We start from the raw sequence: 20,506 nt of genomic DNA on the forward strand, positions 1-20,506 counted from the left end.
TAAGGATGTAAAGGAGAGGGCAGACCCCAACTAGAATATGGTTCCAGTGTATAGGACCCTCACCAAGATTGTTTGATTGGAGAACTGAAAAAAAAAATCCGAAGAAAAGCAGATCGATTTGTTCCGGACGATTTCCTACAAAAGAGTAGCGTAACAAAAATGTTACAAAGTTTGGGCTGGGAAGACTTGCGAGAAAGGAGACGAGCTGCTCAACTAAGTGGTGTGTTCCGAGCTGTCAGTGGAGAGATGGCGTGGAATAACATTAGTAGACGAATATTAGTTTGAGTAGTGTCCGTAAAAAGGGGCTGCCTGGCCGAGGCGGTAAAGGCGTGCTCGGTTCGGCCGGAAGGACGTGGGTTTGAATCCCCGTCAGGAAGTCGTAAAATTTATGAAACGAGATATCCACTTCCGGAGGTGCACCAAAAATGAGTACCAGGTTAATTCCTGGGCGCAAAGGCGGCCGGGCGTAGAGCTAACCACTCTATTCCATCAAGTGCCGAGGTTACGAATGTGGAAGCCTTTACCTTCCACCACTGCAAGGGCCTTCATGGCCTGTTCGGAGATGATTTTGTTTTGCTTTTTTGGTGTCTGTAAAAGTAGGAACGATCACAATGTGAAGATAAAATTGGAATTCAAGAGGACAAATTGGGGAAAATATTCGTTTATAGGAAGGGGAGTTTAACTTACGAAGGGACGTGTTCAATGAATTCCCGAATTCTTTGCAATTATTTAAGGAAAGGCTAGGAAAACAACAGACAGGGAATCTGTCAGCTGGCCGACTGTCCTAAATATAGATCAATGGCGATTGATGATGTTGTAATCCACGGTTTTGGTAACAGGAAATAAAAGACTGTTTTCTTCGGAGTTCATATTAAAATGAGAAATGCAACATTACATTTCCTGTAGGCCTACTTTGTTTAGCTTCATTGAACTTCAATACTGAATCGAAATGATCGATTTTGTAATTTGAAGTTCATGTATAATTGCATGTTTCAATAAAAATAAGTAAATAATTATTTACATATTTGATTAATACACTGACTGACAGAGCAAATGCAACACCAAGAAGGAGTGGTTCGAAAGGGATGAAAGTTGGGAAAAAAACAGAGACGGCACGGACGAATAATTGATGTTTATTTCAAACCGATATGCAGGTTACACAATGCGCACGGCATCGACTCAGTAGGATGTAGGACCACCGCGAGCGGCGATGCACGCAGAAACACGTCGAGGTACAGAGTCAATAAGAATGCGGATGGTGTCCTGAGGGATGGTTCTCCATTCTCTGTCAACCATTTGCCACAGTTGGTCGTCCGTACGAGGCTGGGGCAGAGTTTGCAAACGGCGTCCAATGAGATCCCACACGTGTTCGATTGGTGAGAGATCCGGAGAGTACGCTGGCCACGGAAGCATCTGTACACCTCGTAGAGCCTGTTGGGAGATGCGAGCAGTGTGTGGGCGGGCATTATCCTGCTGAAACAGAGCATTGTGCAGCCCCTGAAGGTACGGGAGTGCCACCGGCCGCAGCACATGCTGCACGTAGCGGTGGGCATTTAACGTGCCTTTAATACGCACTAGAGGTGACGTGGAATCATACGCAATAGCGCCCCAAACCATGATGCCGCGTTGTCTAGCGGTAGGGCGCTCTACAGTTACTGCCGGATTTGACCTTTCTCCACGCCGACGCCACACTCGTCTGCGGTGACTATCACTGACAGAACAGAAGCGTGACTCATCGGAGAACACGACGTTCCGCCATTCCCTCATCCAAGTCGCTCTAGCCCGGCACCATGCCAGGCGTGCACGTCTATGCTGTGGAGTCAATGGTAGTCTTCTGAGCGGACGCCGGGAGTGCAGGCCTCCTTCAACCAATCGACGGGAAATTGTTCTGGTCGATATTGGAACAGCCAGGGTGTCTTGCACATGCTGAAGAATGGCGGCTGACGTGGCGTGCGGGGCTGCCACCGCTTGGCGGCGGATGAGCCGATCCTCGCGTGCTGACGTCACTCGGGCTGCGCCTGGACCCCTCGCACGTGCCACATGTCCCTGCGCCAACCATCTTCGCCACAGGCGCTGCACCGTGGACACATCCCTATGGGTATCGGCTGCGATTTGACGAAGCGACCAACCTGCCCTTCTCAGCCCGATCACCATACCCCTCGTAAAGTCGTCTGTCTGCTGGAAATGCCTCCGTTGACGGCGGCCTGGCATTCTTAGCTATACACGTGTCCTGTGGCACACGACAACACGTTCTACAATGACTGTCGGCTGAGAAATCACGGTACGAAGTGGGCCATTCGCCAACGCCGTGTCCCATTTATCGTTCGCTACGTGCGCAGCACAGCGGCGCATTTCACATCATGAGCATACCTCAGTGACGTCAGTTTAGTCTGCAATTGGCATAAAGTTCTGACCACTCCTTCTTGGTGTTGCATTTGCTCTGTCAGTCAGTGTACATGCAAATCTGTTCCCAGGTGATTACAACAGATGAGTTATCTGACGGTGAGATAGAAGCCTCGGTCCAGAAAACCAAGAATAACGGCCGAGAGGATTCGTTGTACTGACCATGCGTTACCTCGTAATCTGCAGGTCTTCAAACTAACAGAGCTGTAGTGCCACGGAGCGGAGATTAAAAACTTATTAATTTCACAATTATTCTCTTAATAATAATAGACTAAATTGACCTCAGCAGGTAAGAAATCCAAGAGAATAGAAGTCAGATTGGTGATACAAAGCTGGAACAGGTAGATAATTTCAAGTATTTAGGATGTGTGTTCTCGCAGGATGGTAATATAGTAAGTGAGAGATTGAATCAAGGTGCAGTAAAGCTAATGCAGTGAGCTCGCAGTTGCGATCAACAGCAGTCTGTAAGAAGGAAGTCAGCTCCCGGACGGAACTACCTTTACATCGGTCAGTTTTCAGGCCAACTTAACGGAGTGAAACCTGGGTAGACTCACGATATCTTATACATAAGTTAGAAGTAACAGACATGAAAGTAGCAAGAATGATTGCTGGTACAAACAGGTACGAACAATCACGGAATGAGGAGATAAAGTCTAAGTTAGGAATGAACTCTATGGACGAAGCTGTACGCTTAAACCGGCTTCGGTGGTGGGGTCATGTGAGGCAAATGGAGGAGGATAGGTTACCTAGGAGAATAATGGACTCTGTTATGGAGGGTGAGAGAAGTAGAGGAAGACCAAGACGATGATGGTTAGACTCAGTTTCTAACGATTTAAAGATAAGAGGTATAGAGCTAAAGGTGGCCATAGAACTACCTCGAAATAGAGGATTGTGGCGGCGGTTAGTGAATTCACAGAGGATGGCAGACTGAACGCTGAAAGGCATAACAGTCTAGAATGAAGATGTACAGTATGTACAGCAACAGAAGACAAATCAAGTGCGCGAGAACCGGATTAAGTAAGAAAACAAACACTATCATACTATTCAAATTTATTTTCTAAAATTTCGCATATTCCTATCTTTTAAATAAATAAAGACAGCTACACAACATGAATAAGCACGACAATGTCCTGCCAGATTCGGACGTTTGGTAACTCTAGAAGATAACAGCCTACTCGACTTTTCATTCTTCATTACGAGAGTGGTGAATCTAAAGACTCCCAAGAATGGAAGGCTTTAGGCGAAATATTGGCTGACTCACTGCCAGTGTGGCGGTTTCACCATCCCCTCGTCCTCTTCTTCGGAGGGAGAGGCTGATCCCCCTTTCACCCTCTCCACACCCCAACGGGGATTGTAAGTCGTGGCGATCTCATCCCTCGTCTGCACCCTGCTTGCATTGGACTAACTAAAGGGACTATAAATCACTCTTTATTTAATTCTTGGCCAATCCTCCTTTCGACTCTCTCCCCACTTTCGAATGCAACTCATACGGTAGCAAGATTATTTTTAAAACCCCGTCTGTGGAACTAACCATTCAGGAGAATCAGATGTATAATCACTCCAGAAGAAAATAACTTACATACTGATTCACCACGCTGTATACGTATGATTACTCCAAAACAGTATCCAATTTTTACCCCCCAGAAGATTTCGCTAGTTGTCACTATACTGCTCACGCAGATTTCAAACAGCCGAGAAGAAAGAAAGGTGAGAAAGCTACTCCGAGTATGATTTTGGTGTTATTCGGAAACTGAACGCAGTCCTTATTTTAAGAAATAAACCACTTTCTAAAAACAAATGATCATAAATATGTCTCCCGGTCATGGCCACTCATCAACGGCTTCTAATTTCAGATGGCGATCAGCCGTAAGACATGCCCAGTACGGTTGCTAGGCAACAATGTCTGATCATCCACCCATACCTTACACCGCAGCCTGCACGGCTGCCAGGTAACACTGTCTGACCATCCGTCCGTACCTTACAGCACAGCCTGCACGGTTGCTAGGTAACACTGTCTGACCATTCTCCGTACCTTACAGCACAGCCTGCACGGTTGCTAGGTAACACTGTCTGACCATCCGTCCGTACCTTACAGCACAGCCTGCACGGTTGCTAGGTAACACTGTCTGACCATTCTCCGTACCTTACATCACAGCCTGCACGGTGGCTAGGTAACGCTGTCTGACCATTCTCCGTACCTTACATCACAGCCTGCACGGTTGCTAGGTAACACTGTCTGACCATTCTCCGTACCTTACATTACAGCCTGCACGGTTGCTACGTAACACTGATCATCCATCCATACCTTACGCCGCAGCATGCACGGTTGCTAGGTAACACTGTCTGACCATTCTCCGTACCTTACATCACAGCCTGCACGGTTGCTAGGTAACACTGTCTGACCATTCTCCGTACCTTACAGCACAGCCTGCACGGTTGCTAGGTAACACTGTCTGACCATTCTCCGTACCTTACATCACAGCCTGCACGGCTTCCAGATAACACTGTCTGACCATCCTCCGCATCTTACATCACAGCCTGCACGGTTGCTAGGTAACATTTTCTGTCTGGCCATCCATCCACACCTTACATTATAGGCTGCACGGCTGCTAGATAACATTGTTTGGCCATCCATCTATACGTTACATCTCAGACCGCACGGTTGCTAGATAATATTGTCAGGCTATCCATCTATACCTTACACCGCAGCCTGCACGGCTGCCAGGTAACACTGTCTGACCATCCGTCCATACCTTACATCACAGCCTGCACGGTTGTCAGGTAACACTGTCTGACCATTCTCCGTACCTTACATTACAGCCTGCACGGTTCCTAGGTAACACTAACCGTCCATGTATCCATACCATACATCTCAGCCCGCACGGTTGCTAGATAATATTGTCTGGCCATCCATCCACACCTTATCTCACAGCCTGCAAGGTTGCTAAGTAACATTGTCTTGCCATCCCCCACACCTTACATTGTAGCCTGCAAGGTTGCTAAGTAACATTGTCTTGCCATCCATCCACACCTTACATTATAGTCTGGACGCTTGCTACTGTTACATTTCCGTCACGCTAATTTCCGTAACGTAAAGAAATATTTGTCAAGAGTACAGTGAATAATTGGATAATATTATTTCAGCCGACAGGTCTAGTCAAACCTTTGTTTAATGTGCTGTACAGGCACAGCAGAACGGGATTGCTCGTAACAAGGCCGAGCATACAAGAGGCAACGCAAGCGTTAATGAATGGATTAAGCTCTCAGTTCCTTTTTCTTTACCAACAAGAGCTGTTTTGAGCTCCATCACACTCCCCATCTTCTCCGTGCCATTCCAACAGAAATGCAGACTGTACTATGGTTTTCTGACGTGAAGTCACGTGCATGCGGGGTAAGGGGTGCTGCTCATGCGCCAATGTCAAGTCTCAAGACCTGACAATAAACACCGGTTCCGTCCGCTGTGATTCTTGTGAACTAAAATGCTGCTGTGATGTTTCAAACTGGCAGTGCAATTGCGCTTTAGTCACAATTTATCAACATGCTAATTATTTACCAATGAGCTGGAGACGTAAAAACAATGCAAAAGCTTCGTACCTTGGGATTTGTCCAGCCCTGAAAGGTACTGCAGTATTTGTTTGGCCATTACAGTATTTTCTTTAATACACACATGGTCAGCGGGGCAAGGTTGCACACGGGTATTTACAATGCTACGCGCACAAAGATCTTCCCTTATCAGTATATTTAAATAAGAAACACCAGTCGGTGTATTTCGCTTGAACACCATTCTGTTAGTGCAGACGAACAAAGTCAGGTGGTGCAGGAAATATTAGATTAAGAATACATGAATATAGTTATTTGAATAGTAAAAATTACTAACGAAGAAAATTAGCATTCTAAAGAAAGTCTTACGACGGCGGTATACAAACTGTAAAACAAAACCAGGCAGAAGTAAGGAGCACACAAGTGCAGACTAGCGCAAGCAAGGAAGGTCATTCATGAAGAAAATAAATTTGCACGCTTCAAAGAATTAGAAATATGTTTTTGAAGACTTTCATCTGGAGTATGGCACTATGTGGAAGTGAAACATGGACGATAACTAGCTCAAAAAGAAAGAGAATAGAAGCTTTTGAAATGTGGTGTTTTACCAAAGGTGAGATGGGTAGATCGAATCATGAATGAAGAGATAGCCTACTAATCAAATTGGTGAAAGGAGATCGTTTTGGCTAAATTTGACGAGAAGAAGAAACAGAATGATATGACACATCTTAGGACACCCAGGACTTGTTGAGTTGGTTTTTGGGGCAAGTGTAGGCGGTAAGAACGGTAAGGTAACACCAAGGTATGAAGTAGAGATAGGATGTGTTTGTTACGCAGAAATTGAAAGGTTAGCACAGGTTAGGGTGGCGTAGAGAGTTGAACCAAACCAGTCTATGAAGTGATGACTCAAACAATAGTCAGCATTATGTTACCGACATTTGCAGTCCTCCCTGTATGATAGAGAACAACCATCATCAGTTAAATGTGACTGTTTTCAGCGCACCTTAGCAGTAAAATGAGTTGTTCGTTCAAGAGAATTGTCTGTCGAATGTCGACAAATGAAGACAACGTCCAAGTCGTGGGGCGAGGTCCCGGGAAGGAAAAGCATTCCACCTAGGTGCAAGCCTCGCCTAGGGCAGGTTATGTAACTCGGCTTACGTCCAAGGTCACCCACACATTGCAGACCATTATGGTCTTCTTGTCTCACATGCAAATGAAGCGAATAATGTATAACACAGTACGTACGGTCTTCGTTAGTACAGTCTGTTCATGAACACAATAATGGACATGCAATTTCCGATGTGTTATTAACTACTTTAATAATAATAATAATAATAATAATAATAATAATAATAATAATAATAATAATAATAATAATAATAATAATAACTATAATAATAATGTTATTACGTCCCACTAACTACTTTTACGGTTTGGGGAGACTAAGAGATGCCGGAATTTAGTCCCGCAGGAGTTCTATAACGTGACAGTAAATCTACCGATACGTATACTTCTGACATACGGTAGAACCTCATTAATCCGGACAGCCGTCTAGTAATAAAACATAAATGCAAGTATAAAGCTGAGATATGAGCGCAATATTATAAACTACTCAGGAGGAGATCGTTGAAAGTGTGATCACTGCAGAAATCTCTGAAGGGATGAATATGACCAGGATGCAGGATTAATATAATAACCCTAAGATAATTAAAGACCATCTAAACATTGTCATTAAATACGTTGACCGAGCTCCATAGCTGCAGTCGCTTAAGTGCGGCCAGTATCCAGTATTCGGGAGATAGTAGGTTCGAACCCCACTGTCGGCAGCCCTGAAAATGGTTTTCCGTGGTTTCCCATTTTCACACCAGGCAAATGCTGAGGCTGTACCTTAATTAAGGCCACGGCCGCTTCCTTCCCACTCCTAGCCCTTTCCTGTCCCATCGTCGCCGTAAGACCTATCTGTGTCGGTGCGACGTAAAACAAGTAGCAAAAAAAAAAAAAAAAACGTTGAAGATAACAAGGATGAAAACATATCTGCATATTACGAACATCTGAGGCATCTGCGTGATTTAATTATCAAGGAAATTAATTGCATATGAAGACAACAAAAGATCAGCAGTGAGCGTGTCAAGTCTGGTCAATGATTGCCATGTTCTAATTCTGTACTGCGCTAGTTATTCTGTATATTGTATTGCATTATATCTTGCAGGCTATACGAAATGACATTTGTATTTCTTAAATTTAAAATACTGTTCTGTACACGTTCTTTTTACCCAGCAGAGTTTTTAAATATGTACCTTGGATCATTTCATAAGTTATTTTGTTTAATCTGGACTTTCATTAATTCGGACAATCTAGAGTCACAATTAGTTCGGATTAAAGAGGTTCTACTCTATTCGAGTACTTTCAAATTATGTACCACCTGACACAGCCAAGATCAAACCTGTCAATTTCGGGCGAGAAGGCCAGCGTCTCAATCGCCTGAGCCACTCATCCTGGCTGTGAATCATTGTACTTGTATTTTAAAGATAGTGAATAAAACTACAGATGCATACATTTTAAATGATAAAATATCGATAAATAATGGCACGTAACACGATTTTACGACTAGTAATTCCGGTGCCTGAAGATAACAAAAACGAATCAAGTCTACACTATACCCTGGACGAAAGGAGTACAATATCACAAATACGAACAAACCCCTTGGCATTACAGCCCTTGAAGGGCCTTTGTTTACCAAGCGATCGCTGCTCATTACGATTACGAGGTGTCGTATGGTCAGCACGTCGAATCCTCTCGGCCGTTATTCTTGGATTTCTAGACCGGGGCCGCTATCTCACCGTCAGATAGCTCCTCAACTGTAATCACGTAGGCTGAGTGGACCTCGAACCAGCCCTCAGGTCCAGTTAAAAATCCCTGACCAGACCGGGAATCGTACCTCGGGCCTCCGGGTAAGAGGCAGGCACGCTACCCCTACACCACGGGGCCGGCACGCAATATTACAGTACGGCTAAAAGAATAAAAGCTTTTTCTGTGCTCGATTCACTCATCCGTTCTTTAATGAGAAGTTTCGTGAACTTCTTACATAGTAATACAAATAACTGATTTTTTAAAACATCCAGTTCTCAAATTCAGAGTATTTCCTTCATTTGTTTTGGAAGTATACTGGACTTAGGACCTTTTACCTCAAACTGACTAGCTCGCTTGTTATTCCCCGTAGGAGACACTGTTTTTCACCAAGGAAAAGAGCGCGGAGAACACATCGTGAAAAATGTATAGGCCCACTGAGCAACTCGAACACGAACAGATTTGGTTTTGTGATTTTTTGTTCATGTATTTTTGAATGTTGGGATTAAACAATACAGATTCCAGGCAATCACAAAACACATGGAACTCTCGATGTGCGAAATATCTAAACGAAACAACAAAAGCTACGTCTTCGAAAGAGGATATTTTCCAGCATCGAATCACACAATATGAAGATGGATATTACAATACAATACAATACATAAAATGTAGAGTTCTAAAGTTCGAATTGATTCCCGTTAATTTTGAGTGTGAATGACATAGTAATAATAATAATCACCACATTAGATAATATGTGTTTGTCAGTTGTATTTTTCACTAGACCTGATTGTTTTTTGACATAAATATGTCTTATGTCTCGGAGACATCCGAAAATTTGTGCGACAAAATGTGTGACGGAAATTTAACCATAGCATCCGGGCAGACAGTGATGTGAGGTATGGATGGATGGTCAAACAATGTTACGTAGCAAATGAAATTAGCAGCCGTTGATTAATGACCCACAAATGAAATGAAATGATACTGGAGAGTGTTACTGGAACGAAAAATGACAGGGAAAACCGGAGTACCCGGAGAAAAACCTGTCCCGCCTCCGCTTTGTCCAGCACAGATCTCACACGCAGTGACCAGGATTTGAACCACGCAACCCGGCTGTGACAGGCTGCCGCATGAGATTGTTAAATAACATAAATAATTCCCACTAATTTCTGGATCACCACTAGTGCGCGAGAAAAATAAAGGCTCGGGGACCTGATCTTTAGTGAAAGGACGACAGAATGGCGAGATAGTCAAGGACAATAGCCGGCGCAGGACGTTGCCCACTGACCTACATACTCGGCAGCACGAAAGGTTGCCTATTATAATCTACCTTTTATCTCCCTCTCTGTCTGGTAAAGTCGATTCTTACCTTGACATACAGAGATACAGGAGGGCAATGACCTGCCACACCCGCAGCCATATACACGCGGGGTCCCCAAAACAGCAAAATTAGATCACATTTCGAAAAAACCCTTTGGTGAAATCAAATGATCATACAGACGTGCTAACTCCTCCGATTTCAGCGGCAGACTCCTTATTTTTGGTCATTTCTCCCTCTCTCGTGATCGCAGAGACTTACCTTCTGATTTTGAGAGCAGATTTCTTATTCCTCTAATTTTTTTTAAATTCCTAGATTATTTAAATAAGATGTTCAGTGGACAGTGTCAAGGTTGACGCAATCAGCTGGCGGTGTTCTTAAATATGACAAAATCTCTAACGTAATGCTTTTTATTTGATCATTCCACGTAACAATGCCGACTGTGAGATTAATTTAGTACAAAAACTCGATTCAGGTCAAAGCTTCCCGAAAAAGAATCCAGGAAAGATATTAAACCTTAAAACCCGCTCAACAAGGCCATTGCTAGTTCAGAAATTTATGAAGAGGCCTAAGGCAGAATGAAGAGTCATGTGTTCTAAAGCTTAAATACATGCAGTATTTATAAATAAATAAATAATAATTACGTTCAGTAATTGAGTAGTATAATGTGTTAAATATTCTTCAAAGTTACGTCATCAATGATGATGTCTTGTAACATGTGATATGCCGCAAAAAAAAAAAAAACTCCTGATTTTTTTACTTTTGGGAGTTGGTACGTCTGGATATATATGTCTCAACAAAAGGTGTGACTCGGCGTTACCCAGCAACCGTGCAGGCTGTGATGGATGTGAAGTGTTGATGGATGGCCATGACCTACACATCCAGAGCGTGTGCAGCTTTCAAGGTACTGTTGCTAGGTAACATTACGTCACACATTTTGTTGCACGTTACTATTACGTTACATAAATTTTCGGATGAGTGATGTGGTGGTGATTATTGTTTTTAAGAGGAAGTAAAACTGGGTTATCTTCTTTTCGGACGACCTCCAGCACTAAGACATACTGTATTTGGCTGTGTTGGCCGCAAGTTCTGACACAGAATGTCAGGAATTTTCAAAAATCTCGTCAGTATGTATCCGAAATTTTTCTGCTTACTTCTAAACTAATATTTACTTCTTTGAAAACCATGGTCGACACCGTGGTCAGGGATTTTTAGCTAGATCTGAGGACTGGTTCGAGGTCCACTCAGCCTATGTGATTACAATCGAGGAGCTATCTAACGATGAGATAGTGGCCCCGGTCTAGAAAGCCAAGAAAAACGTTCGAGAGGATTCGTCGTACTGACCACACGACACCTCGTAATCTGCAGGCCTTCGGGCTGAGCAGCGGTCGCTTGGCAGGCCATGGCCTTAAGGGCTTTTGCGGCATGGGGCTTGGTTTTTTGGCAAGTGTGTATTCGCAAGTAAGACAGCTTTTATCTTTACACAGACCTACTTAATAGCCCTCAGTGGAGCACATTTTATGAAGGTTGACTATGGAGCCCCACCTTGAATCTGGCATTGTTTCCACTTGATTTAATGTCATAACTCGTAAGTTTTATGTCCCACTAACTACATCTACTGCTTTCATATGTACGCTTAGTTGCCAGAGTCGTGTCTCCCGGGAGTTCCTTCACATGATATAACTTACCACCAGGATTGAACTGGCCAAGTTAGGGTTAGAAAGCCAACGTTTCTATCAACGCCACCTAGATCTTCTTGTGTTGAATGACATTTTAGATGATCAAGGAAAACATTCCCTCATACAGAAATTGAGTAGAGGAAAACTACTCATTCTTGCTCTCAGTCACTGCTTATCTTATTGTTCAGAAATTGTGTAATCAGTTTGAAACTCAGTTTTTTAAAGTGCCAACCTATAGAGAACTGGTTTTAAACCTAGCTTGGAATTCAGTTTTAATGAATGAACTGCTCTTGGACAGAGAATGTGGTAGTCAGAGTGCTGAAGATATTTTTTTAAAAAATGGATTTCAACCAATGTATTTCTCAATAACTATAAAAAGAAAAATCAAAGCATTTTTGAACGAAGCTTTCCCTATTCTGTAAAAGTGAGTGAAGCCTGAATTGAAATGTATACAGTGTGTTGGATTTATATGGTGGAATGTGGTTGCAATACATGCTGGGCATATAATTTGTAACAATATTTCTATTCGTTAATACTCTGTATTTGTCATAACTACTGTATTATGATTAACAAACCCATTACTAAAAATAGTTTAATAAATAGAAGAAGTAAGGACATAAAATACAGACTAGCACAAGCAAGGAAGGCCTTTCTTAAGAAAATAAATTTGCTCACTTTGAACACTGGTATAGGAATTAGAAGGATGTTTTTGAAGATTTCCCCTGGAGCGTGGCATTGTATGGAAGTGAAACATGGACGATACCTAGCTGAGGAAGAAGGAGAATAGAAGCTTTTGAAATGTGATGTTACAGAAGAATAACGAAGGTGAGGTGGATAGATCGAATCACCAAGTAACAGATATTGAATCGGACTGGTGAGAGGAGATCGTTGTGGCTAAGTGATAGGACACATCTTAAGACACCCAGAATTTGTTCAGTTGGTTTTTGAGGGAAGTGTGAGCGATAGGAACGGTAGGGGTTGACCAAGGTATGAAAATGAAAAGCAGATTAGAACAGATGTAGCAGTTATGTAGAAATGAAAAGGTTAGCACAGGATAGGGTGTTGGAGGGCTGCTGGTGCCTCAAATACAACAACACATTAAACACGCTAATTCGGGTGTAATTAAAACATGCATATAGGCCTAATTACGCAATATTTTCCTTTATCATCTTATGAATTTTCAGCGTGAAAACAGGTATGGTTAATAAAATGATTGATATAAAACTGAAAAACAATGATATATGTCACTAGAAATACAATACTTATTTCTTGTAATCAAGAAGAAAGCATTTCTAGACGTGTCTACTGCCCTTGGGTGGAGCAGACGTGTATGACTAGGAGTGCTGCTCAGCGATCTAGGTTGCGCTGGCTCTGTACCGTCTGAGCCACTCACCCCAGCACTTTTCGAATGAGTCTGAATGACAACATTCGCTACAAACTGACCCAAACTCTGCTTGTCACTTTGCAAACATAACAGACTAAGTAAGTTTACTGCTAAACAGTGTAGTGGACAAACTTCAGCTAGGGCTAGACTCTAGCCGCTAGAGTCTTATACCATTCAAGCCTTTCATGACCACCCCAGTTCTCTTACCGACACGAGGATGACGTATTTGAGCTCTTTCAAATACCACCGGACTGAGCCACGATCGAACATGCCAAATTGGAGTCAGAAGGCCAGCGCCTTAACCGTCTGAGCCACTCAGCCCGGCGGTACTAAATCTACTGATTTGAAATAATTATATACCACCACCTCTCCTCTCGTACCGGCCAAGATTCTGACGGTGTCAGACCATATAGACTAGACGCCTTAACCATCAAGGCCATCAGGCGGGTTGGTATTGTGAAAAATGAAGATTGGATGTTTGAAATAAAATGCAATTAAACAGCCTGAACAAGAATATACATTAAAATAACAAATTTATTTCATAATTTAAGAAAAAAATACAATTTTCATGGAACTTAGTTACTGTAATGAAATGAAATGACGTATGGCTTTTAGTGTCGGGAGTGTCCTAGGACATGTTCGGCTCGCCAGATGCAGGTCTTTCGATTTGACTCCCGTAGGCGACCTGCGCGTCGTGATGAGGATGAAATTATGATGAAGACAACACACACACCCAGCCCCGTGCCAGATAAATTGACCAATGATGGTTAACATTCCCGACCCTGCCGGGAATCGAACCCAGGACCCCTATGGCCAAAAGCCAGCACGCTAACCATTTAGCCATGCAGGCGGACAGTTATTGTTATTGTATTAAAAGTAGTTTTTCTATACAACATAGCACCGACACAGATAGGTCTTATGGAGACCATGGGATAGGAGAGGGCTAGGAGTAGAAAGGAAGCGGGCGTAGCTTTAATTAAGGTACAGTCCCAGCATTTGCCTCGTGTGAAAATGGAAAATCACAGAAAATCATCTTCTGGACTGCCGACATTGGGGTTCGAACCCACTATTTCAGGAATACTAGATACTTGCCGCGCTTAAGCGACAGCAGCTATTGAGATCGGTTCTATATATTAACATTTCTAACTTGGATTTAGTTGAAATAAAATCAAATTAGTCTAAACAGAAAGCTTTTGATTTCAGAATATAATCTTGTTACTAAAGAGCCTCCGTGGCTCAGGCGGCAGCGCGCTGGACTCTCACCGCTGGGTTACGTGGCTCAAATCCAGGTCACTCAATGTGAGATTTGTGCTGGACAAAGTGGAGGCGGATCAGGTTTTTCTCCGAGTACTTCGGTTTTTCCCGGTCATCTTTCATTCCAGCAACATTCTCCAATATCATTTCATCTTTCATACAGGCTTCGGCAGTCGGCACAATTCCTATCCTCGCCGCGAGATGGGGGCTTCATTCGTTCCATCCTGACCCGGTCATCATTCCAGGCGTGTGAGGAAGGTGAAGGAGCTCGCGCCACGACTTGAGCCAATCAGTTATATTTTGGAAACGCAGGGGAGGAAGGAAATAATATCTTCATAAAAGCAAAAAATGTAATTGTACAAATGAAGGTAGAAATGCCAACACTGTACAACCGTTGCGTAAACCAATTATGTATTATAGTAGTGATGACGAGCTATCCAAGTTCCATAAAGTTATATTTTCTTGTCTTACTGAAAATATGTATAGTCTCAGGTAAAAACAAAAGTTCTTTTGGGTAAAACATTTTACGATTTTAGATTCGGCACCACGTACAAGGGCACGGACTGCACGGGCTATAAGCCGCCCCTGTGTGGAACTCTTCTTCTGATAGTTTACTTCTTTGAAAAAGAAGGTAATAAAATTTGCCTCTGGGAAACTCAAATGATCATAAATAGGCTGTCTTTCAATAAACATGTGTAACGGGTTGTAACCTGGTGTGACGTATTGCTGGATGGCCTTGACATAGACCTCCATGGCCTGTGCAAGGTACTGTTGCTAGGTAACATCACGCCACGTCACACTTTTGTTACAGGACAGGCAGAAACTACAAAAATCCGACTAGACCAATTCTTTCTTCCCCCGCCCCCTTTTTTACAATTTGCTTTACATCGCACCGACACAGATACTGTAGCGATGATGGGATAGGAATGGGAAGGAAGCGGCCGTGGCATTAGTTAAAGTTCAGCGTCGGCATTTTCTTGGTGTGAAAATGGGAAACCACGGAAAAACAGTTTCAGGGGCTGCCAACAGTGAGGTTCGAACCCACTATTTCCGGAATGCATGCTCGCAGCTGCACGACCCTAACCGCACGGCCAATTCTTAAAGAGCATTGGGATTAGAGGACAGTACTATGAAAGTAAACAACAGAAATTGTGTGTCAGGTACTGAAAGAAGACAGTAAAGGTCAGTGAAGTTAATGATGGTGTGCACAACCCTAGTGAAGCCTCAGCACATACTGCATTCGACATTGCGTAAGAGTCGGTACGCGCCGAGCATTCCAAGCCTATCCCCCAGTGCTCTGGGGATTTCCTGGCATGACAGCTTCGCAGAGACTTGCGACACAGGTTCAGCAATTCCGTGAAGAGGTCATTCTACTACTGTATAAACAAGCCACAGTTTGCGGTCACGATTTCGTCCAAACTTAGGGAGATGTGTCTACGTCGAAGGTAAACAGACGTGTGTCCACAATCTGTCATTCGTCCTTATTTAAAAATAAAATGGCCATTTAAATTTAACAGGGTAGGGGTTATAAGAATGCGGCAGCCAAAACTGTTCAATAAATGACACAACTTGGTTTTTCACAATTAAAATAAGGTTTACCTATTTTTTTTCTTTCTTAGTCCGTTAAACCTGCAGGGTTCATTCTTCCCCCGGACTCAGCGAGGGATCCCACCTTAACCACCTCAAGGGCAGTGTTCTGGAGCATTTGGTCGTGGATACAACTCGGGAGGAGGATAATTACCTCGACCATGCGGCACCACCTGCTATGCTGAACAGGGGCCGTATGGGGCGGAAGGGACAGACAAGGAAGATGGCGTTAGCTTCGAGAAAAGGTGGAAAACGACGGTAAACCACTTTGAGGATGGCTGAGGTGGGAACCCAACCTCCTCTACTCCCGAGGGTGAGTGGACCCCGTTCCAGTCCTCGTACCACTTTTCAAATTTCGTTGCAGAACCGGGAATCGAACCCCGGGCCTCCGGGGGTGGCACCTATTCACACTAACCAGTACACCACAGAGGCGGACTTTAATCTTATTTAAGTGAAAAATGAGGGATGATTCGGCAGCTGTAATGTTGTGAAACGTCACAAATAAAGGAACAGAAAAACCTCTCATTCAAGTGAGCATTTTTAGAATTTTCAGTCCAAAATATGATAAATCATATGTCCTCTTTTTTGACTAAATGTATTTGTGTGATAAATTAAACACAATGCAACTGGACACGTTACCAAAATAACAGCTACATAAAATGTATGTTGCACAACAAAGCTGAAATATCCTTTGCGATGTTTTCGTATTTAATGACGGAAAAACAAGATAGCAAGTGATAATACACTGTGGTAAGACGCAGAGACGTCGAATGAATACCAAATGTATTTCTGTGATAAATTAAATAAGTTACAATCAAACTCGTAATTTAAAATTGTTAGCGTTCAGGCCTTTGGTAATAATAATAATAATAATAATAATAATAATAATAATAATAATAATAATAATAGTATGGCCTCAACTACCGTGTGCAGACATTTCAATTTGACGCCATCTGGCTGTCTGCTCGTCAATTTCGACGTTCTGTTTTACTCTAGGCCCACTAGATGCAGACCGGGTAAACCGAAACTCTCTTGGGCGTCTATGGCTGAGATTTAATGAATTTTGTCGGGTAAACACCAAATGTGTCACCAGAGATCTTTTTCATGCCGACATCGTACGAAACATGGAGTGTCGAATGTACTTTTTTCCGACCTTCAAAAATCCGACTACCTCTACCGGGTTTGAACCAGCTATCTGTCAAACCCAATTGAAATACATAACCAACAGTCTCTCGCCGAACTACAGATAAGGCACATAAGGCAATTCCATATCACATTGTGAAAGTTCTCACAATGGCGTAACAAAAGGCTGAGCCCTCCGGCAAAGTTTTCAACCCTTCCACTTGAACAGATAAGGGATGGAGCCCCCATCTTCATGTCGAGCTAATCAATTCTGCCAGCAGACAAGACCTACCTGATACAAACTTCTGGGATAACTTCTGTAACAGACATGTTAGAACTACAGAGATTTAAAAAGTATTAAAACAGATCGTTCATCCTCGAAAGTTGGCCATAAGTATCTGGAATGAGTGCACTAAAAGTGAAGTACAGGAACAATAGATCATGACCTGAAATAACCTATTATACTTTCAATCTTAAAAACAAACAAAAGGAAAACAGAAAAAATGAAATGGCGTATGGCTTTTAGTGCCGGGAGTGTCCGAGGAAAAGTTCGGCTCGCCAGAGGCAGGTCTTTTGATTTGACTCCCGTAGGCGACCTGCGCGTCGTGATGAGGATGAAATGATGATCAAGACGATACATACACCCAGCCCCTGTGCCTGCGAAATTAAACAATTATGGTTAAAATTCCCGACCCTGTCGGAAATCGAACCCGAGACCCCTCGGACCAAAGGCCGGCACGCTAACCATTTAGCCATGGAGCTGGACACAGAAAACAGATATTTGAGGAAATAAGTTGTGAATTTTCGTGCTGAGGCCCAGAGACAGAGATGTAGAGCCCCTTCGCCAGGCTCGGATCTATGGACTGCAAACCCCTCCGTTGCACCGAGCTAGGGGTGGAGAGGAAGACCTTTGGGGTCCCCGAATGCATAGGGTTTTAATTAAGGGTTAACATCGGCCGTTTTTCAGATTTTAGATTTGCTAAATTTTAGCGCCTATTTTTCTCACAGGACATAGAGGAGTGAGGAAAGAGATACGAGATTCACACCGTTCCTTTTCTCTCTGGCTATTTGATGCGTTTAGCCCATTAAAGCCACAATCATATAATAATGTTACTATTTTGAAGTCCCACTAAATAGTTTATGCTTTACAGAGAAGCCGAGGTGCCGAAATTTTGCTCCACAGATCTTTCAAGATGCCGGTAAATTACCGACATGAGGAGGCTGACACATCTGAGCACCTTCAAATACCACCACAGACTGTGTCGGGATCGAACCCACCAACCTGGGCTCAGAAAGCCAGCGCCTTAACCTTCTGAGCGACTCAGCCCGGTATATCAAAAGAGTAAAGGGACCCATACACGATCAAGCAATTCAGTCAAATAGATTATTCAGACGTATCTGATTGACTTGCTTGATGGTGTATAGCCCCTAAGACAAAAAAATCATTTGTTCAAAATCTGACAGACTTTTTTTTTCTGAACAAGAAGTGTAACAGTGAAGAATTAGCTACGAGAAAAAATCGAGAGGTCGAGACAAAAAAAGAACTTATTGTCAATTAATGACGCACGAAATTCTTGGAAGGTGCCGAAATTTTGTTACGCAGTTCTTTTGAATGAATGGCAAGTTGCTTTACGTCGCATCGACACAGAAAGGTCTTACGGCGAAGATGAGGTAGGGTTACGAGTGGAAACGAAGCAACCATGGACTAAATTAAGGTATAGCCCTAGCATTTGCCTGGTGTGAAAATGGGAAACCACGGAAAACCATCTTCAGGGATGCCGACGGTGGGGTTCGAATCAACTATCTCCTGAATGCAAGCTCACAGCTGCGCGCCCCAAACCGCACGGTATACTTGGAAGGGTTTGAGGGTGAGGAGATTGCGAATTTTCTGATGGGGGAGCCAGAGGCGCACCCCAACGGTCCTCCTCCCAGGTCCAGGCACAGGGAAAACACGACGCTACACTCTGACAAGTAAATAATCTTTAAACAATGTAAGACAACTTTCTGATGGAAAAAGGAAAAAAACTTCCCCGCCTACTTTTATCTTCAAACCAGAAACCTGTTTCAGAAACGAGATATTTATGATGAGCTTCAATTCAGAAGAAAGAATACATCAAAACATCGTAACACTAAATATAATTAGAGGCTAGATCCGAAGATTAATCAAAATTCCCTTAACGCTACCCCCAGCAAAAGGCAGACAGACTGGTATGCTTGGTTACCTGTTTTCCGGCTCCCCTGGGTAGCGTCTCCACATTATTCCCATTGACGACCGGTGCTTTATCCGGCGCTGCAGTAGTCTGCACATCGTCTCCCGAGCCCGTCACAGACGCCGTTTCTCCAGGCATCTTGTCGACGAAACAAAAGGATTCTTAAACTTCCACTTAATAATAATAAACCGCACTTCACTTCAAACAAACACGCGTTATCCGAACAACCAAATCTTCATTACTCAATTCAAGTTTATTCCTTCACCCAATAAATATCATCACTTCTTTTGTCTCGATTTAATGCATCTATGATAATAACAGTTGATCAACTCGGCTACACTGCTTTTGTTTATGTTTTGGCACACGCCTTGAACACCCGCTGTCTCTGGCTTCACACTACCTGCTTCTCGCCCGGTCCGTCACTCACATAATGCCTGCAAACAACCGAACACTGCTTACTTCACGCTGTGCTGGTTAGCGTACCGCATCTCGCCAAACGCGAGAAAAAGAAAGAACTGTCACTAGCAACAACAATAAATACAATAGCAGGCCTTAAACCGATCTCTCAGGTAGTTGTTTGGAAATGAGACACTTCTTAGTAGTCAGAAACCCTTAAAGATCACTTCAATGCACTTCCGATACCTGTAACAACCAGCAAGGCAATGAAGGATTCTCAGACTGGCGCCGCTTCGCTTGGAACGTATGGCAGAGCGCTCTGTTGAGGACACTGCGAACTTTGTGATCGATTGAAGCGCGGAAGCTACGAACACACTTGTTGTTATTAAGCTTGTACAAATAAATAATTAATTAGTCTTTATTAAAGTACCGCCGTCATCTTCTATGGCAGAGCAAATATATCTCACTGTTCGTTCGTTCTTAATCCTTTGATTTGATGTACAACGTAATGTATTACCTGTTTCTAGAAGGGAAATGCAATGCTCAGTTGGCAGGTAGATCTATAATAATAATAATAATAATAATAATAATAATAATAATAATAATAATAATAATAATAATACGCCTCTGTAGTGCAGTGGTTAGCGTGATTAGCTGCCATCCCCAGAGGCCTGCGTTCGATTCCCGGCTCAGCCTCGGGATGTCAACTGGGTTCGATTCCCACCTCAGTGGTTTTTCGTGGTTTCCCACTTCTCCTCCAGGCAAATACCAG

The 20,506-nt window shown here is 43.1% G+C and overlaps 1 protein-coding gene across 7 annotated transcripts in view; it reads right to left on the reverse strand.

Moving 5' to 3' along the window:
- LOC136879031 (ankyrin-3) overlaps window positions 1-19,998 on the reverse strand; it is a 682,638-nt gene extending 662,640 nt beyond the window's left edge. For 4 of the 7 annotated variants that reach the window (XM_067152753.2, XM_067152755.2, XM_067152752.2 and 1 more), the window contains exon 1: window positions 19,351-19,997. In XM_067152753.2, coding sequence (XP_067008854.2) covers window positions 19,351-19,476 — 126 coding nt within the window. In that variant the 5' untranslated portion in view covers window positions 19,477-19,997. Of the gene's footprint in view, window positions 1-19,350 lie in introns of all 7 variants that reach the window. The other 3 variants (XM_067152757.2, XM_067152756.2, XM_067152754.2) reach the window with 2 other exon arrangements.
- Window positions 19,999-20,506: the final 508 nt, after the last annotated feature.

The sequence above is a fragment of the Anabrus simplex genome, chromosome 8 (genome assembly GCF_040414725.1).
Source record: "Anabrus simplex isolate iqAnaSimp1 chromosome 8, ASM4041472v1, whole genome shotgun sequence".
NCBI classification, from domain to species: domain Eukaryota; kingdom Metazoa; phylum Arthropoda; class Insecta; order Orthoptera; family Tettigoniidae; genus Anabrus; species Anabrus simplex.